Raw genomic sequence first — 20,183 nt, forward strand, 5'->3', positions numbered from 1 at the left:
TTCACTTTTATTTTTTTCATAATGAATTTTTAAAAAAGATTTTACTTATTTATTCATGAGACACACACACACACACACACACACACACACACAGAGGCAGAGACACAGGCAGAGGCAGAAGCAGGCTCCATGTAGGGAGCCCGATGTGGGACTGGATCCTGGGACTCCAGGATCACGCCCTGACCCGAAGGCAGACGCTCAACCACCAAGCCACTTCAGGCATCCCACTTTTATACGTTTTCGATATATGTTTCTAATATCAGTGCTGAATCATTTAAGCTTAGTTCACTTGAGTCAATTTACTAAATATTTCTTTTTTTGAGAAAAGAGCTCTCTAGAGGAACTGTGTAGTGTCACTCACCAAACAAAGGAAGACACAAGGTTAATATAAGTTTTGGGGAAGAATGAAGGTTAGATAAAATTTGCATTAAGCAGAGCTTTGATGGACTCAAGGCAAAGCAGATCTGATGTAATGGAGTCAACATCATGCCTGGGCTGAGCAGCAGACACAAGGTCCTGGTTTTTTTGGAAATTATAAGATTAAGATAAATGTGCAGTGTCATCTCCAGAAACTGCCCTCTGAAGCTCTGCACGTGGGTTGGAAATCATAACTGATTCTCTGTGTTAAAGTGACTCTCCAGGCAACAGTAAGATGTCCCCTTCTTATTATTACTATGATTTCAAAGAGCAAACGTTCTGACAGTCTATGATTTTAAATAACATGGTTTCTCAGTACTATGTCCTTGGTGTTCATTTTTACAGGTTCATAATCTTAACAACTCTTAAGGTGGCTACAAACCAGGCAACTGAGTTTTAGAGAGTCAAGTCGCTTGACCAAGCTCAGATAAGGGTAAAGCCTGGCTGGGATTTGAATCCATAAGTAATGACTCTCCAACGTTTTCCAATAACTCTATAGACAGAATTTAAAAATGATAGGAAGTTGTGGTACATTCAGACAATAGAATACTATTCAGTGCTAAAAAGAACTATTGGGCCATGAAAAAAACAGAGCAAACTTAGGTGTATGGTAGTAAGTGAAAGAAGGCAATCTGAAAAGGCATACTGTATGATTCCAACTATATGATGTTCTGGGGGGAAAAGTAAAATTATGGAAACAGTAATAAGATCATTGGTTGCCAGGGGTTGGTGGGGGTAAGGATGAATAATAGGTGGAGCACAGAGAAATCAGGGCAGTGAAAACTATTCTGTGTGATACTATAATGGTAGGTACATGTCATTATATATTTGTACAAACCCACAAAATGTACAATACTAAGAGCAAACCCTAATGTAAACTATGGATTTGGGGTGGAAGTGACACATCGGTGTAGCTCATCAACTATACCAAATGTCCCACTCTGGTATGGGATGTTGATAGCGGAGGAGACTGTGTTTGCCTGGAGGCAAGGAGACCATGGGAACACTTACATTCCGCTCAATTTTGCTGCGAACCCAAGACTGCTCTAAAAAACAAACTCTGTTTTAAAAAAAATGATTTGAGGACAGGAAGTTGTTCATATTGTGGTAAGGGGAGAAGCAGCATTGGAGTGTGTGAACTTTGTTGGAAAAAAATAAATCCAAAGGAATCAGACAGAATGTGTTTAATTATTTCTTGAGTTCCCAGAGAGGAACTGAGTGTAGATCCTGCGCCCTGAGACTGCTTATTCTCAGAGGAGGAAACCGATGCACAGAGCCAGGGGCTGCTCAGGGTGATCAGGCTTGTGAAAGTAGGAATGTAGGGCACTCTGCTTGAGGAGCTTCTGGGAGATACTAAGAAGATTCCCCTAAATAGAGACTTGCTTTTGGGAAGAGCTCAGGATCTCACAAGGGTTATAGGACTGTGTCTATGAAGACATATGTTGGGGTCCACGGAGACAGCTACACAATGGGACAGGGGTACAGAATGAGGCCTATAAGGGCCAGGCAATGAGAGTCTGAGTAGAAACAGGTTAGGGTTGGGTGGCATGATGTTAGTTCTACACTGGACAAGAAGTATGGTCAGGAGTGGACCAGGTTTCCTGGAGTTAAGGGAGCTGAAGTGAAGAAAGCATAAATTCCCAAAGGGCAGAATGTGAAATGAGCTTCTGAAGTTATAAGGGGCTGCTGAGAACTGAGAAGGGCCTGCAAAGTGGGGCCTGCCCCTAGCTCCTTGGCCTAGTCCTCATCTCTTCCTCCACCTTCTCATGTAATCCTTTAATCCCAAATTATACTTTCTCTTTTACTCTTCCCAGCTGTGTGACCTTGGTGTACTGGGACCTTTGGTCAGCCCTGAGTAGCAGGGTCTCAGCCATGTTTCGTATTGCAAACCTCCTCCGTGACCATGTGGACTTAGTCATCTGTCACTTGAGAGTGACATACAGAGAGTATGGCATGCCAAGGCTTAGGCAGGTCTATTAAGGGGCAATCATATACCTAAGTTATAAGAAGAGGAAAGAAAACGTGAAGACTTTCCTCCTTTGATTATTTTGTGCCGAGTCCTGAGAAGTGTTGCACATTTGCTCTCTGTAATGCTAGGAAGTAGAAGAAGCCTATCTTCTCAAGGCCCCAGACAGGAAGGAACAAGCTATGACTAAATTTCATCACCAGCAAAAAGCTTGAATAAAAAGAGGGGCGTAGGGATGTCTGGGTGGGGCTCAGCAGTTGAGCGTCTGCCTTTGGCTCAGAGCATGATCCCAGGGTCTGGGATCTAGTACCGCATCAGGCTCCCCATAGGGCTCCCCATGTGGAGCCTGCTTCTTTCTCTGCCTGTATCTCTGCCTCTCTCTCTGTATCTCTCATGAAGAAATAAATCTTTTTTAAAAAGAGAGAGAGAGGCATAAAGGGGCACCTGGGTGGCTCAGTTGGTTGAACATCTGCCTTTGGCTCAGGTCCCAGGGTCAAGCCCTGTGTTGTGGGGAGCCTGCTTTTCCCTCTCCCTCTGCCCCCGCCCACACTCATGTGAGCGCATGTACTCTCTCTCAAATACCTTTTTTTTATTTTAAATTTTTTTTAAATTTTTATTTATTTATGATAGTCACAGAGAGAGAGAGAGAGGCAGAGACATAGGCAGTGGGAGAAGCAGGCTCCATGCACCGGCAGCCCGACGTGGGACTCGATCCCGGGTCTCCAGGATCGCGCCCTGGGCCAAAGGCAGGCGCCAAACCACTGCGCCACCCAGGGATCCCCCTTTTTTTTTTTAAAGAGGGGTGTAGGTAGCATCAGGAAAAAGAATCTGTGAGCAGACATGTCCCTTGAGCTGTCTGTCCCTTCTAAGGCTGGGAATGGGGGTGGGGATCTTCATATCTTTGGAATAGCTCAAGAGGTCTTCATATGTGTGGAACGGTTCAAGTAGAACTTGACAGCGGGGGACTAAGAAACGAATGCAGGTAAGATCTCATGATCACTTATGGATATTTTGAGTAGAAAAATAAAAGACTTTTTGAAAAACCCCTGGGCTCATCCCTGTCTCCTGGAGTCCTGACTCTTTCACTCTGTTTATAAAAATTACCTAGTTGATTTGGGGCTTGGCAAGGAGAGATATACTTCCCCCTATTTTTGCCCAGAAATTTTCCCCTAAAATAGTTGGGCAAGGGCACCTGAGTAGCTCAGTGGTTGAGCATCTGCCTTTGGCTCAGGGTGTGATCCTGGAGTTTCAGGATCGAGTCCCACATCAGGTTTCGCATGGGGAGCCTGCTTCTCCCTCTGCCTGTGTCTCTGCCTCTCTCTCTCTCTCTCTGTCTCTCACGAATAAATAAATAAATCCCCTAGTGAGCCACTAGGCAGCCCCTTCTTTAGCGCCTTCTTCAGCCCAGGGCGTGATCTTGGAGACCCAGGATCGAGTCCCACATCAGGCTCCCTACATGGAGCCTCCTTCTCCCTCTGCCTGTGTCTCTGCTTCTCTCTCTCTCTCTCTCTCTCTCTCTCTCTCATTTTCCTCTCTGTGTATTATCATAAATAAATAAATATTATCTTTAAAAAAATAAATCTTAAAAAAAATAGTTGGGCAAGTCGGTTTTTCTCTTCAAACTTACTATTTGTAAAACAGGAGTAATCACGCATGGTTTACAGAGTTGCTGCGAGGATATATGTGATTCATATATAGTGGGGTACTCGATAAATGGTAATAATTGTCTCTTACCTTTTATAGGCCCTTCAAAACTTAGTTCATAGTTCAAGAAAAAGCCCTTGATAAAGGCTAACTTGATTCTTCCTATTCTCATTGCCCTCAGTTTCCCCATTTGAACAATGTTATTTTAGGTTAGCATTAAATTGGCACTCCACTGGCCAAAGCTGGCCTGAAGATATGTTTTGTTTGGCTCACATAGGATTTAAAGAAGAAAACTGAGTCATCATTTGAAAATTGAGATGTTCTACATAGAAATTCAGTTTTCCAGCTTCTCTTGGAAGAATCAGAAGTTGTGACAATAACGGCAATAATCTACTAGGCCCAAAAGAGGCTGCTCCCTTAGGTAGGGCATGCATTCTCAGTTTTCTAGGGCCCATCCAGCCTTCTTTACTCATTTATAGGATGTGCTTGGCCCTGTTCACATTTCAATTTGTAGTCCTCTATACAGTTGGAAATGGTCTATGCCTGGCACAGAGTGGAGGTTTCATTATCAAATTAGTGAATCTCCCACTATCCTCCTCTACCAATCTTTCTTATCTGGCTATAAGAAATCTGTGTTTGTATTTACTTGTGGTACAGAAAAATAAATTGAACAAGTCCTTTGTGTCAGTCAGGATAGGCTAGATTAGGCTATGGCAACAAATAACCCCCAAATCTCAGTGGCTTACAACAACAAAGGTTTATTTCTTGGTTACTCACCCAAATGTAGACACAAAATGAAAATACTCTCCTGTTTTTACATGCATGGAGACAGACATGAGTGCACAGGCTTATACAGAATCACATGTCAAATAAATATTCTGGAACATGAACTCATGCAAAAAATTATTTAGACACTGGTTAGCTTAAACTGCACAACTCTCATTTTGTTGGGGATTTAAAAATGTCCCAGGACCCAAGTGAATAAGAGAATCAACTTTCAGTCTAGGAAATGCCCACACTACAAAAGGAACCAAAAGCTACTGAGGCACCTAAAAGGTTAAAAAAAAAAAAAAAAAAAGCCAGAAGCTTGTACTAAATTAAATTCCATGCATAAATCCAGAAGTTAAATACCAAATATGCAGTACCCAAAGGCTGTTACCTCTTGCCCCAGTGAGGCCTCCATCTCTGAGCTTCTAGCTTAGGAGGGAGATAGAGCCCAGATGCCCAATATGCAAAGCCACCGAGGGGGCTGGGCTGGGTCGGAGAGAAGGGCTAACTGGCTGGAATCCTCTTCCTCCAGCAGGAGCTATAGGTAGGAAGGAAGGGGGTAGGACAAGTCACATTCATATCCTCTCCCAGAAATCGCTTTTTATCCCATCCAATCCAGGCCTCATCCTTGTTCACCTGGGTTAAAGCAAACACTTATCCGTCACTGATTTTCCCACCTCCAGTCTTATCTCTTTCAGTCCTTCCATAACAGCCACCATTCTTGGCTATCTAAAGCTCTGGGTCTCTGGATATGTTCCTGCTTAGCTCAAAAACATCCCCTGGCTCCCTTTTATGTGCAGTTGCTGGTCTAGACTCCTAAGCCTGGAATGCCAGACCTCTAAGATCAGAAGTCCCTCCAGTCTCATGTCCTTCTGTTCCAGCAGTTCTTCCAAGTAGGTTTCCTCACCCACACACCATGTCCAATCCACCATTTTGGACAGAAGAATCCTTGGCCTTCCCTCTCTGCCCCCTCAAAATTCCTCTACTTCTTTCCAGGTTTGTCACTGAGCTTTGTGAAGGCATCTCGTTTTCCCAAGTAGAATAGAAGCTCCTGGAAGGCAATTATCAGATGTCCTTCCAGGCCAGACCCTTGTTCCTTCTTCAGCCCCTCTCCAGACCTTAGGTAGCCTTGGGCTAGGGTCAGAGGAGATCAGGCTTTGCCACTGTGTTGCCATATGCCCTTGGGCAAGTTCCTGCCTCTCTCAGGGCCTCCTTTTCCTTGACATCAGGGCACCAGGTATTTACTTTTGTGCACAAAATTACTAATACTAATTTATCAAACAACTCTCAACTGCAATTCCAGGAGACAGATTGAGAAGCTTGGAACAGTAGGTTCTTGGCATAGCAAGCGGCACACCACTGAAGATGCTCAACCATCTGATCCCGATCTCCTTGGTTAGTCCCTACTTACTCTGGTACCTCCATTCCCAACTATCCTTATCCCATGTTGTCCCTTTCAGGGAACGGGTTACCTGGTGGGCCACAGGGGTGGAGCAGGGAGATCCACGCAGGATTGGGGGGAACAGAAGAGGTCAGGCGGGGAGCCTGGGAAGAGTCTTTCAGACCCACAAGAGCCTCAGCTACCTCCCGCTGCAGCTGCCGTTCTGAGGGGGCAGAGGACCAGGCCAGACGAGAGGCTCCAGGGGCCTGCAAAAGGAAAGAAATAGACTGGGCATCCCCACTTCTGCCCACCTTCCAAGTATTCTCTCAGCCCCTGGTACTTTACTATCCCCTATTTTCTCTTCCCCATGGTCAACTTCCTCCCAGGGTCCTGGATCCCACTTTTTTCCCAGGACCTGTGGCTGCAGCAGAAGAGGATCTGGAGTGCTACAGGGCTGGAGTATCAGAGTCGAACATCTAGAAGCAAGGAGAGAAGATGCCAGTGGGACGAAACACATGGACAGACATGTACACATGGGAATCTCAGGGCCTGCTGGGCCATTAGGCTTCGTGGAATGGGGCAAGTCCCTCCCTCTGTCTTGGGTGGCATTGTTTACTATAAAGTGAAAATCCTGCCAGCTTATTTCCTCCAGAACTACTGTGAAGTCACTGGTGTCAGTTTTTTAAAAACCTATCAAACAGTGAAAGGGGCTGGGATGGCTATTCCTGCCCTATTATAGTCTAGTTTCTCTCCCCTAGGTCCCCAATCCTCATGGAACTTGAGGAGCAGTTTGGCATTTTTTTTTTAAGATTTTATTTATTTATTCATGAGCGACACACACACAGAGGCAGAGACACAGGCAGAGAGAGAAGCAGGCTCCATGCAAGGAGCCTGATGTGGAACTCCATCCCGGGTCTCCAGGATCACACCATGGGCTGAAGGCGGGCGCTAAACTGCTGAGCCACCCGGGCTGCCCGTGGCCTACCTTTAAGAAGCTTTCTCTAATGGCCTCTACAATAGGCCTGAGTCTTTCAACATCACACCCTACCCCACCCTTTCAGCAGGCAATCTGATTCCATCTTATCTGTTTAAGAGGATTTAATAGCCACTATTTGTCCAAGACCAGGGCCTCTGCTAGGTGTATTCCATATATTATCACTAATTCTCAAGACAAAGCAAAAAAAGGTAATTGTGTCTCCAAATGACTGATAGAAAACCAGGTTCAAAGAAGTAAAGACACTTGTACAAAGGTTCCCAGTTGTGCTCGCTTCAGCAGCACATATACTAAAAAAGTTCCCAGTCAGGCAATGGCAGAGCTAGGAGAGTTCCTCCTCACCCGTTCACCTGGGACCTGGTGTTCTGTATCATCCACTGTGATGTCCAGGACAGGATTAGGCACATTATAGACATATATTCTTCCCTCCCTACTCACGTGCGGGGCAGGGCAGAGGGCCCTTGGGATTCTCCAGAAATAGGAGCCGTCAGTATTGGGTGAGATCCTGGGCAGGTTGGGAGGGGCCCATGAGTGGGCAGCAGGAGGGAAGTGCCAGGGTCAAAGCCTAATGAGGGTAAGAGAATGCAGAAGTGTACGGGTGTTAAAAGGTCATGGCTTCCATCTTCCTTCCTATCCTGTATCCTCTTCTTTTTCTGATACAGTGGTACAATGGCATTCAAATAATCAGTTGAACAAATGTTGAATTCATCTCACCAGGAAAGGGATGCAGAGGGATAGCAGGTTCTTGGCACAGCAAGCGGCACACCACTGGAGGTGGCATGGGAAGGCCTGGAGGCAGCCAGTGTCCAGGAGCCCAAGAGCCCGGAGGCGCTGGAGTCCAAGACAAAGGCAAGGCTTCTGGGGGACCGCTGAGTAGCAGAGGCCCCCGGGAGTTATCCTGCAAGGGCAGAGAGCACAAGTCAGAGTCAGGTACAAGGCTGGGGAAAGAATGAATATGTTCTAGGGTGGGGGCAGGACCTCAAAACTTTAGCCTTGGGAGGGCTATAAAATCCCACCCTCTTGGTTTTTGCTCATAGAAGAGAAGTGATTTGCCCAGGATGATACTGCAAGTCAGGGCTAGACCCAGAACACACGTGTTGAAGGCACAGAGAGGAAGGGATCTGGGCAGATGCTACACAGGAGTCACTTCCCCAGGACTGAGGTTCTCCTTACCTTCCCAGGGGGTGTCAGTGCCAGGGGGGCTGTCCCATGGAGTGTTTGAGGCTGGGGTGCTATGTTCTCCTTTCCAGCTGTGAGGGAACAGGGAGAGCTTCAATGAACCCTTTCTCCTGACCACTCTCCCACTCCAACTGCAAACTGAGTTCTTATCTCCCTGTGGCCCTTTGCTACCCATGGATCTCACTACATCTTCCCAACACCTGATTGCATTTTAAAGTTGGAGAGACAGAGACCCAGAGAGTAGAAATGCTTTGCCCGAGGTCACACACCAATTCCAATGGCAGGTCTGAGGCTCTTTTTCCTACTATGCTTTCTCCACCCCAGACCCTGCCACATCCCTGGCCACTCACAGGGGACCCCTGGTCGAATGGCTCCCTTCTTAACATGGCTAGGAGCTTTGGGAGGAGCTGTCCTTCTCCTTATCAGGCCCTGAGCCAGATGTCTCTTGAGCTGTGCCTCCTGTTGCCGACGCAAGGCCACCTGGGCAGCCATGACCCTTCGGCGCTCCCTAAAATGGGGGTTGCAGGTCAAAAGTCAGCCACGGTGCAGATGAGGCCCATCCTCCTCTCTTTCCTGGATCATACTCACAAGATGAGGACACATTTGTGACACTCGCAAGCCTGAAAGAGGCACAGGCGCTTGTGGCCCTTGAGGTGGGCAGTGACTCCGTGGTTTCGGCAGCGGGCACAGGTTGGAGAGCGGCTGACAGCTCTCTTGGGGATAAGCTCCATGCCCGGGGGGGCTCTGGTCTCACCCCCTGTGGTAGAGTCAGAGGCACAGTGCTGGGCAGTGGGCATTTCGTTGGCATCCATGGATCTAGAGGCAGGGGTGGAAGGTCAGGGTGGCCACCTGGGCATTCTCCTGACCAGCCCTCCTGCCCTTAGGAGGCCACACCTGAAGGGGTTTCCACGGCACCCATCTGTGGACTCAGCTTTCACCCTGCTACCTACCGCATGGCTCTCTCTCTCCTTCACCCACTGCCTCCCTTTGGGAGCCTCCTTCCTAGAAGGCTCGCCTTCTTCCCACCACCTGCCTCCTCCTTCCCTTCTTATGTATTCTTTCAACCAAACACTGTTCTCTGTTCCTGGCCTGTGCTTTCCCGGGCACATGAGTGGGCAGGAACAGAGCAAGTCCCATGCTCCTAGCCGTGCACTCATGCCCCCCCTCCCCAGGGACTCTACACTCCCTTTCCCCCAATGTCCCTGTTCCAATGGTTTGTTTCTTCCTGCCACCGTCTTCGGCAACCACCATCCTTCCCTCCTGCATTTATCCAATTCCTACAACTACGTGTTTGCTCCCCGGTCAATTTTTAGCGTCAGGTACCTCCCGCACACCAACATCCCCCTTGCCCCCCTTTTAAACCAGAACACTCTCTTGCCTCCCCCCCACCCCCGCCCCGCGATTACTTTATTCTCACGGATTGCTTGCCCCACTCAAGAATTATTTTCATTCACTCAACAAACGTTTACTGAGCCCCTTCCAGGTGCCAGGCCCCGACCACGGCCGCAGGCCCCCTCATGGCACGGATTCCCCTCTTGCACCCACATGCCCTCCAAACCCCGAGGCAAACCCCGCCCGCGGTGGCCGCCGCGCCCTGCGCTTCGGCGAGGGGGGAGCGGCCTTTGCCCATTCCCAGCAACGAATCATGCATCGCCCAGCCCACCTCCCCACGGCGCACCGCCGCCTCGAGCGGCTGTTACTCGCGTGCACCCCCTTTCAGCAGCTGGGCCTGCGGCCTCGCCTCGCCTCGCTCCAGGGTCCCACGGCGGGGGCGGGGCACGGGGAGGGCGCCCAGGGGCCCGCGGCCTGGGGGAGGGGAGGAGAGGGGCGCGAGGAGCGCGAGGGGGGGGCGGGGGAGGGGGTCCACGCCACTGAGAGCGGGAGAAGGGACAGGGAGGGGCGGGGTCGTGTTCGCGTCCCCGGCCCGCGGTTACCACAGCCTCGAGCGAGCAAAGCCAGACTCAGTCAAGAGGACGCGAAAGGACGCCGTGAGGAAGTGGCGTGAGGAACGGCTGCGCTCGCGCCAGTTTTCCCGCCCCTTCTCACACGGACCAATGAGCTTCGAGCGTCGCCTCACGCCGCAGAGGCAAGCGACCAATGCGCTTCAAGATCCTACACTGACGGCCCTCCCCTTACCCCCAGCCCGCCTCTCCTCGCGCCTGACTGTCCGGCCAGCCAATAGCGCGTCGAGTTGAGTCTCGTCCCCCCCCCCCTTACCCCTCCCCCTGTGGCTTGACTTCCTAGATTGTTGTTGCCCTCTTGGGAGATGTGGCCAATGGGGCGTCGAGTACTGCTCCCAGGATAAGACTGGCCCTGCCCCCTAGAAACGGCTGCCGCGTCCCGCCCCAGTCGTTGACCTGGCCCGGTGTGCGCACGCGCAGTCTCGCCCTCTAGCTAGCCTGCACAGCCAGGTCTTGCCGCTCGGTCCCTGGCGGCGACTTCGCTCTGGCGGTTCCTCTTGCCTGCGTGGACGCTCGTGTTTCTCTTCCTTGTGCCCCATCTCCCGATCTACCCTTCTCCTTTTACCCTTTCCCCCTCCTGTGATTTTCCCCGTTTCCTTCGCTTACCCCACCTCAGGGTGCGCGCCTCCTTTTCCGTCTCTCTTCGTGTCCGTTTAGGTGCTGATTTTCCTAACTTTGGTTTTCCCGTTCTCTCGGAGTTGCTGTCCGCCTGTACATCCTGCTGATTTCCGGACCCCTTCCTTTACGTTCAGGATTCCCTAATTTCCGAATAGCCTGGCCCTGTCCCCCCGCCCCACCCCACCCCCCTTTTCTTTGCTTCCTTTCCGAGAAGCCGCTGTAATATTTCTGTCCCTTCGGCCCAAACCGCTGCGCCACTCCCTGTGTGCATCTCCTTCCCTCCCATCTGGGCTCCACTCTGTAATTGTCACCTGTCTTCTCCAGTCTCACGGTGCCTCTCCCTCCCACCCTCTCTGTGTTGTCCTCTTTTTCTCTGTGCCTCCTGCCCCGTCTCCTCCCCCACACCCCTCTCCAGCTGCGTTTTTGTGCCCTAGGCCTCATTTTCCTGCCCTTCCTTTTGGACTCTTGCTGCCGGACCTCTGACTCCTGGCAAGGTTCCAGTCCATCCGTTTGCTCCTCCTCCTCTGCATGGTTTCTCTTTTGCAGGGGTAGCATCCCCTCTGACCACTTCCTCATCCTTCTCCCCTGAGAATTTCATCCCACTCTTTTCTGGTTGTACCTCCTCTCGTGCTCAGACTTTGAGGTCCTATCGTTTTGCATTCCAGGCTGGTGCACGCCATCTTCTCTGATTGGCCCAATCCCTTTGTGTGATCCCTTGTCAGCCTGTCCTGTCCCTGTCCTGTGTCCCATCTTTTCTGCGACTCTCAGCCCTTTTGTTTGCCACGGGCTTCTGTGTTACGGAGCCTGTGTGCCAGGTGTTCCGAACAGTAAAGGGTGGCAGAAGTGACCTCTAGCTGGACTGCTGTGCAGGGGAGCAGTGCTAGACAAAATTGGACAGGTTGTTTGGGGCCAATCTAGCCATGGGGGATGTGGGGTGCCGGAGTCTTGACTGCCTACTAAAGAGGTTGACCTTGATCCTTTAGATAGTGGAGAGACAGAGACTGGGGAGCCAACATTTATGGAGAGCTTAGCACTTGCCTGGCACTTTATATTAATGGCCTTACTAATTTTCAACAATGACTTTATGAGATGTATTATTAATCCATTTTATGAATGAGTTCAACAACTCACACAAGATTGCACAGCTGGTAAATGGAGGGGTAAAGATTCTAACCTTGCTCAACCTTTCAGCCTTTGAACTTGGCTGAATTTAAAACCTATGAATTTTTGTACCACCTACACCGTTTTATTATTTCCAGTAATACTCATTTCCCACTTTCATTCCCTAACTCTCCTGTAGACCCTCACTTCAGGTGGCTAATGCCTATCTTTTGGTTCATGTGTGTTCTTGCAAGATGTGTAGTGTCTTATGTCTGTGTGGTTTTTAAAAAAATGTTTATTCATTTATTTAAATAGTCTCTACACTCAGCGTGGGGCTTTAATTCATGACCTCAAAATCAAGAGTTGTACACTGTTCCTACTGAGCCAGCTCGGCCCCCCTGTGTATGTGGTTTTATTATTATTATATTTAAAGATTTTATTATTTTTATTTTTTAAGATTTTATTTATTTATTCATGAGAGACAGAGAGAGAGAGAGGCAGAGACACAGGCCAAGGGAGAAGCAGGCTCCATGCAGGGAGCCCGACATGGGACTCCCAGGGCCGCAGGCGGCGCTTAACCGCTGCGCCACCAGAGCTGCCCCCTTATTTTTTTATTTTAGAGAGCGGGCAGGAGGGTAGGGCTAAGGGAGAGGGAGAGAGTCTTAACCAGACTCCATACCCTAAAGGCAGAGCTCAAGGCAGGGACCTGAGATCAGTAGTGAGTCGAAATCAAGAGCTGGACGCTCAGACGACTGAGCCACCAATGCGGCCCTGTGCATGTGGTTTTAACTTTTGCAAGTGATATTTACTATTAAGATAATCAGCACTATGCTTTTTTGATCCATCCATATACATGTTATGTGTACATCTAATCAGTTTCTCTTAATTACTGAACAGTATTCTGTGGTGTGCATCCTCTGCACGTTGTGTGTCCACTAAGTCTCAGGAAATTATGCCTTCGACTCACCTTCTCCATAGTAATGCTGCATCCTGGTCTATGTTCTTTTGTAGAAGAGGGTGGAAATCTCTATTATGTGCACCTACAATATACTAGAAATGGGTATTTGTAAACCTAATTTGACTTAGTATTGCTAGACTCCTCCCCGCAATGCTGCTTTGGGCCTTTGGGCCTTTCAGAACTCACAACTGTTCCTCAGAGTCCAGAAGGGGATCCTTTCTCCCACCTCTCAGCAACCTCATGAGCAGCAGTATACAAGGGTCCCTGTATCTGTATCACCACATTGGTGCCAACGCTTACCTTTTTCCAGCTTTCTAATCCTTTGCTAGTCTGATATATGGGCAGTTTGATAGGCTGCATTTCTGATTATCCTTATGCTTGAGTGTCTCTTTGCATGTTTCTTAGTCTTTCTGGTTTGTTCTTCTGAGAATTGCTTGTTCATATGCTTGGCCCATTGTCCTACTGGAATTACCCTTCTTGTCAGTTTGCCAGAGATCCTTGGCCATTTTCATTGCTTTAAGGCATTGTGTATACTCTTCTTTTTTGTTTTTCAGGATTTTATTTATTCATGAAACACACACAGAGAGAGGCAGAGACATAGGCAGAGGGAGAAGCAGGCTCCATGCAGGGAGCCCGGTGTGGGACTCCATCCGGGAACTCCAGGATCACGCCCTGAGGCAAAGGCAGATGCTCAACCACTGAGCCACCCAGGCGTCGGGATACTTTTTTTTTTTTTTTTTAACTGCTATTGTCTGTTACTTCCTATTTTAATTTGGTATTTTATTTGCATGTTTGTCTCTTGATTGGATTTGCTGGAGAATTATCTCATTGATTTTGTCAAAGAATGTTAAGTTTTCTGTAATTTTGTTATTTTAATTCCCTGATTTCTGAAATTATGTTGATTTCTATCCTTTATTGAGGGGGTAGGGAATGCTTTGTTGTGCCTTGTACAACTTCTGAAGTTAATTCATGACCATTTTTTTTAATGTTCCCATTTCCTGACAAATGTATTGAAAGTATAAATTTACTTGTAACTGCTGCTTTAGTTGGGTCCCATATTTTGACGTGTAGTTTAAAAAAAACCTTGGTTTTGAAGTGGTTATTGACTCATAAGAAGTTGCAAAAGTTGTAAATCCATTAACACTTCTTCCCACTTCCCCACAGGGATCTCTTCTGTAACTGTAGTATACAAGCATGAACTTGACATTGGCACGATACTCCTAACTAGACTATAGACCTTAATTAGTTTTCACCAGATTGTACATGCACTTGTGTGGGTGTGTGTGAGAGAGGTGTACTATGTTCATTATTATTCACTTCTAAATACTTTTAAAGATCCTTTCTGAACCAAGAGTTATTTAGTAGTATTTCCGTTAACCTCCACACACATCTTTGTTGTTCTGATCTTACTGTCTCTGGCTGGAGCATAGCCTGTGTAACAGTGATTCTTTAATGACTAAGTCAGCTCTGCTCAGCACCATGTCCAATGGGAAAACCTAAGCAGGTTGAGAGTCAGGACTTGAGAAGCTAATGTGGTGGGTTTGGGGCAGGTTGGAGGGCAAACTATGGATATGGGAAGACCTGAGTCCCTGAAGGTCTCAGGGAGCCCATGTCACAAAAACTGACAATCAACTTTCTGCTCTAGAAACAGAGACCCAGAGGCAGGTGAACAGAAAATCCAGATACTGACAAGAACTGAGCTTGATACCTGGATTGAAATTGGTTCCAGATTCACCTCTAGCATTCAGGACCCAGACCCAGACCCAGGACCATGGGACCCCAGCACTTGAGCCCTGCGCAGCTGCTCTGCCTCCTAGGGGCCATCTCTACTCTTCCCCGTATGTCCTGCAGGACTGGATGCTTTGGGACCTCTAGAGGGTGGGGGGCTGGATTCACCTATCTGGGGGAAGGAGGGCTGGATATCTGGGTTCCTCAGGGGACAGGATCTGTGGAGGTTGAGTTCTTGACTAGCAATTTGGGGCACTTAGAAGGCGATGCGAGGGGCCCATGCCTGGAAGGGCACTCTCTCTTTAGGGGCTGCGGCTCTTTTATGCTATGAAGCAACGTCCTCACTCTTCAGAGCTGTTTCTCTCCATGACTGGAAATGGCTTCTGATGAGGAGCATGGTGTGTAAGCTGAGTGAGGGCTGTGAGGAGACGCTGGTGTTCATCGAGACAGGTGAAGGGAAGTGGCTTTGATACTTTTGGGGGGGATGGTTCTTCTGACCCCCAACTCCATTCCCAGTACCCAGGACTCTGGACTCGAGTTCCAAACATTTACTCCATTATATCTTTGGGAATAATGTCAAGACACTGGCAGGAGAGGGGCAGGACCTGGCTGGATGTGGTGTGGGCTGGATAGGAGGGCAGAAAGGAGGAGGGCAGGGCACCTGAGTGGCTCAGTCAGTTAAATATCTGCCTTTGGCTCAGGTCATGACCCCAGGGTCTTGGGATTGAGTCCTTCATTGGGCTCCCTGCTCAGGGGGAAGTCTGCTTCTCCCTCTGCCCCTCCCAAATGCTTACTTATGATGTCTCTCTCTCTCTCTCTCAAATAAAATCTTAAAAAAAAAAAAAAAAGGAAGTAGGCAGATCACAGATGGATGGGCGACAATCTGGGAGAGAAGAAAAGAAAGGGACACAGAGGAGAGAGGAGCAAGGGGGAGACCCTGGGATCTGTGCAGCTGCAGCGAGTGGACCTCCTGGCACAGTTGGGGATGGGGCAGAGTGAGCTGGAAGAGCAGGGTGCAGGGAGGGAGGGTGGCCTTTGGGTGTGGCCAAGGGATCTGATCAGAGCTCTCTATCTGCTCTTCAGGGACCAGAAGGGGAGTTGTGGGTTTTAAGGGCTGCAGTCCAGCCTCATCTTACCCCCCGCAAGTCTCCTACCTTGTTTCGCCACCTGGATTGTCCATTGCCTCCTATAGCCGTGTCTGCCGCACATATCTCTGCAATAACCTCACCAACTTGGATCCATTTGTGAAACTCAAGGCCGGCACTCCTAAGTCGACAGCATTTTCTTCCCACAGTTGCCCCACCTGCGTGGGTGAACACTCTAAGTCTTGCCTCCCAAATTTTGTCACCACTGATTTTTGCCCCTACGACGCCTCTAAGTGTTACAGTTCCACCTTAAAATTCCAGGCAGGTGAGAGAAGAGAAGCTTGCTTTAGTGCCTTCCCAGGCTAGTGGAATCTGAGAGGGGACTGGCGCCAAAGCGGGTGGGGGGAGGGAGAGGGGAGGGGCAGGTGGGTGAATTCCAGGGAGGAAGGACTCAGGTGGCTGGAACCCAAATTTTTGGTGTGAGAGCTGATGTTCTGGTTTGTAAGGGGTGTCTGGAAGGAGGGGCAGTGTGCTTGCATCTGGAAAGTGTTCCTTTCTCCTCTTTGTCTGCTGTACTTACAGGGCTTCTCAATACCACCTTCCTCCTCTTGGGCTGTGCTCGTGGACATCACAAACTTTTATCAGATTTTCACCATATTGGAAACATCAGAGTAACTGAGGTCCTCAACATCTTAGAGAAGGCCCAGGTTGCTAGTGCAGAGCGCTCCAGCCATAGTCCTGCTTGGAGCATCCTCTCCAGTTTTCTGCTTGCCTTCAGGGACTAACCGTCTAGCCAGCCTGGACAAACCCTTTCCAGTAACCCAGTAAAGTCACAGAGTTGCCTTTTTGCTTTGTCCTGTGATCCATGAGGGTGGTGGAGGTGTGGAAGTTGGGAAGGGAGCCAATGTATCCAGAAAAGTGGAGGGGAGGGGCAGCAGCAGGCAAGGTGCATGGAGCAGTGAGGAGGAGGTGGGTGGGGACCAGGGTCACTGGCAAAGGGACAGTCATGCCCAGCAACCAGGAGGACCCCAAATATTCTTTGGAGTTTATTATTAGTATTATTTTTTAGTAACTTCTACACTTAATTTGGGACTCCCAACTCACGACCCTGAGATCAAGAGTTGGCATGCTCCTCCAGCTGAGCCAGCCAGACACCCCTCCCCCCACCAATATTTCTTTTCTCCTTTCCCTTCCTTTGGCGACCTGAGCTCTAGCCAGGTTCAGCCACCGACTCTAGAGATTCTGGCCAAATCTCTCCCCTTTTCTGGGCCTCAATTTCCTCCCCATTAAAATGAAAGACTTTATGCAGTAGAGCTACGTTTCATCAGGGTGGTTTTTATTTTTTAAAAAAATTTAAAGATTTTATTTATTTGAGAGACCACCAGAGGATTTATTAGAAAGAGCAAGTGCGTACACAAGCTGGGGGGAGGGGCAGAGGGAGAGAGACAGACTTCCTGCTGAGTGGGGATCCCAGCACGGGCTCCATCCCAGGATCCCAAGATCATGACCTGAGCTGAAGTCAGACGCTTAACTAAGCCACCTTTCAGGGTGGTTTTTAAATAGGATCACTTATTGAGAGTGTCAGATACTGTGCTGGTATTTGTGCTAGGGTTTTACATACAGGATCTCATTTGATCCCCAGAAAACCTCAGTAAGATAGGTATATTCCTATTTTGCAAAGAAGAAACTGACCCTAAGAGGTTAAATTACCTGCCCAGAGTAGATTCCCTCTTGCCTTCCCTGCAGATCTCCATCCCTGCAGAGGGAATTTTATTGAGAAATTTGGAGACCTGGGCTGCTCTCCTCTGCCCAATAGTTGTCTTTATGTGTAAGTTGGCAAATAAAAGGGAAAGAAGGAGTGCTGCTGGCGGTGGCTGGTTTTCACCCAGAGCTCAGGTTCCAAGTTCCTAGAAGGAGGGCAATGTAATTCCTCTATATGGCCATAGGGGGAAGCAGATAATCCCACTATGCATATGCAAGTCTACAAGTTAGGTGTGGTTTGAGTGGGGGTGGGGGTGGGGAATAGGGAAGAGAGTCCACCATTTCCATATGTGATCTCAGTTTAATTCTTCCCACTGAGAATTGGGGACTTGAGGAGATGGGAACTTAAGGTACTTTTATGGTAGATTAAGCATTTTCTGTGCATTCCCTTATCTATTCTTACTACAATTTTTTTTTTTTTTAAAGATTGTATTTATTTTTTCATGAGAGACACAGAGAGGCAGAGAGAGAAGCAGATTCCCCGCAGGGAGCCCAATATGGGACTCGATCCTAGGACTCTGGGATCACAACCTGAGCCAAAGGCAGACGCTCAAACACTGAGCCACCCAGGCGTCCTTATGGAGTACAATTTAATGAATACCACAAACATATCACTGAGTTAAGGACAAAGGGGCTAGGGGCTAGGCAGGGAAAGATAAGGGAAAGGCCCAGAGTCAGGCTCCCACAAATCTCTGGGCTCCCATAAAACCTAGGGCACCAAGAGGCCCCAAGGTCAGGCTCCCATAAATCCCAAGGACACTGAGATGCAACAAAAACAGAAGGAAGTAAATCTGGCCCCTTGACTCCAAAATGTTAGGGAGTATCTTCCTTTGTCAGCTATCAAGTAATCACTGAGATCCCAAACAGTCCTATGTCATTCACTCAAGATGGCACAAGAAATCTCAAGTCCACCAATTCCCTAGTCAGGTTTTCTATAAAAGCCCTCAGTGGGGGATCCCTGGGTGGTGCAGCGGTTTGGCGCCTGCCTTTGGCCCAGGGCGCGATCCTGGAGAATCCCATGTCGGGCTCCCAGTGCATGGAGCCTGCTTGTGTCTCTGCCTCTCTCTCTCTCTCTGTGTGACTATCATAAAAAAACAAACAAAACAAATTAAAAGCCCTCAGTGGCAACCTTGTCGGGACCCTTCTCATTTCTGAGAGCTTTCTCTGTATCTTTGCTTAATAAACTTCTGTTGCTTTACTCATTCTCCTTTGCCCGAGGAATTCATTCTTTGGCTGTGTGAGACAAGAACCAAGCTCTCCCACTTCAATTCTACCTAAGAAACAGGATAGGAAGAGTAACTTGTATCGTACCTATATATTTCTTCCCATCCCATCTCTTTGCCTCCTCCCATGATGTAACCACCCCTCTACATTTTACTTGCCTTGGATTTTTGTGTACTTTGATTGCATATGTATAATATATTTAAACAATACATGTTTAATGTGCTTCCTTTGATCTATGCAAAAATGGTATGTTTATACATTTCTGAAAGTTGCTCTTTAAAAACTCATCATCATATTTCTAATTTTTAAAAAAGATTTTATTTTTAAGTAATCGCTACACCCAATGTGAGGCTCAAACTTACAACCCTGAGATCAAGAGTTGCAAGCTCCATGGATTAAGCCAGCCAGATGCTCCTATATTTTTAATATTCATTCAAATTCCAGGATATACTTTTGTTCTTTTTTTTTTTTTTAAGATTCTATTCATTCATTTGAGAGAGTCAGTACACAAGCAGAAGGTAGGGGCAAAGGGAGAGGGAGAAGCAGACTCCTGGCTGAGCAGAGAGCCAGATGCAGGGCTCGATCCCAGGATCCCGGGATCATGACTGGAACTGAAAGCACACACTTAACCCACTGAGACACCTATGTGCCCCTGTTCCTCTGTTTTTACTATTGTATTACCTCCTCTTGAGTTATCATATCACAAGACAATTGTTGTCAATTATCCTTGGATTTCCTCTCTCCCTCCGCCTAGGTTTTTTTATTAAGGTTTTTTTTTTTTTTTTTTTTAATTCATGAGAGACACACAGAGAGAGGCAGAGACATAGGCAGAGGGAGAAGCAGGCTCCCTGCAGGGACCCCATGTGGGATTTGATCCAGGAACCCCAGGTTCATGTCCTGAGCTGAAGGCAGAGGCTTAACCAATGAGCCACCCAGGTGCCCCTCCACCCAGTTTTTTGATACGGCTGTTGCTGCTATGAATATTCTTTTACATGTCCCCTAGTGCTTATGTGTAAGAAGAGTTTTTCCTGGGCACACACCCAGGAGTGGTATTGCTAGGCTGTAAAGTTTGTTCAGCTTTGGAGAACGCCAAATTGTTTTCCAAAGAAGTTGTAGCAATTAAAAATTACTAGTGAGAGAGTAAAGAATTCTTGTCGATCCAGATCCCTCCAACTTTTCTGACTTTTTAATTTTTGCTAGTCTGGTGGGTGTAAAATGGCTTCTCATTGTGGTCTGAACTTTATCTCCCTGATTAGTAAATAGGCTGAGCTTCTTTCCATGTGCCTATTTATTGTGCTTCTATTGTAAAATGCCTATTTATGGGTTTCCTGGGTCTCTTTTCCTATCAGGTCATTTGTCTTCTTCTTATTGATATGTAGGAGTTCCTTATGTGTGCTT

The 20,183-nt window shown here is 48.0% G+C and overlaps 2 protein-coding genes across 14 annotated transcripts; one reads left to right on the forward strand and one right to left on the reverse strand.

Annotated features, from left to right (window-relative positions):
* Nucleotides 1–4,765: 4,765 nt before the first annotated feature.
* DMRTC2 (DMRT like family C2) lies at nt 4,766–10,401 on the reverse strand. Of its 6 annotated transcripts, none has more exons than XM_025424868.3 (9): nt 10,284–10,401; nt 8,938–9,165; nt 8,700–8,857; nt 8,344–8,420; nt 7,885–8,068; nt 7,609–7,735; nt 6,592–6,652; nt 6,268–6,442; nt 4,766–5,333 (listed from the first exon to the last, which is right to left on the reverse strand). In XM_025424868.3, exons 2-9 carry the CDS (start codon nt 9,159–9,161, stop codon nt 5,221–5,223), a joined length of 1,119 nt encoding a protein of 372 aa, XP_025280653.3. In that variant the 5' UTR covers nt 9,162–9,165; nt 10,284–10,401; the 3' UTR covers nt 4,766–5,220. The 6 variants fall into 6 exon arrangements, with proteins under 6 accessions (XP_025280653.3, XP_025280652.3, XP_025280650.3 ...); XM_025424867.3 differs by lacking the exon at nt 10,284–10,401 and adding an exon at nt 10,013–10,152; XM_025424865.3 differs by lacking the exon at nt 10,284–10,401 and adding an exon at nt 9,920–10,011.
* A 207-nt stretch (nt 10,402–10,608) lies between these two features.
* Nucleotides 10,609–16,647, forward strand: LYPD4 (LY6/PLAUR domain containing 4). Of its 8 annotated transcripts, none has more exons than XM_049094818.1 (6): nt 10,639–10,760; nt 12,345–12,431; nt 14,633–14,825; nt 15,022–15,165; nt 15,799–16,125; nt 16,383–16,647. In XM_049094818.1, exons 3-6 carry the CDS (start codon nt 14,759–14,761, stop codon nt 16,583–16,585), a joined length of 741 nt encoding a protein of 246 aa, XP_048950775.1. In that variant the 5' UTR covers nt 10,639–10,760; nt 12,345–12,431; nt 14,633–14,758; the 3' UTR covers nt 16,586–16,647. The 8 variants fall into 8 exon arrangements, with proteins under 8 accessions (XP_048950779.1, XP_048950778.1, XP_048950775.1 ...); XM_049094819.1 differs by having other exon boundaries at nt 10,694–10,714; XM_025424878.3 differs by having other exon boundaries at nt 10,721–11,826.
* Nucleotides 16,648–20,183: the final 3,536 nt, after the last annotated feature.

Source organism: Canis lupus, chromosome 1 (assembly GCF_003254725.2).
Source record: "Canis lupus dingo isolate Sandy chromosome 1, ASM325472v2, whole genome shotgun sequence".
Classification (NCBI taxonomy): Eukaryota; Metazoa; Chordata; class Mammalia; order Carnivora; family Canidae; genus Canis; species Canis lupus.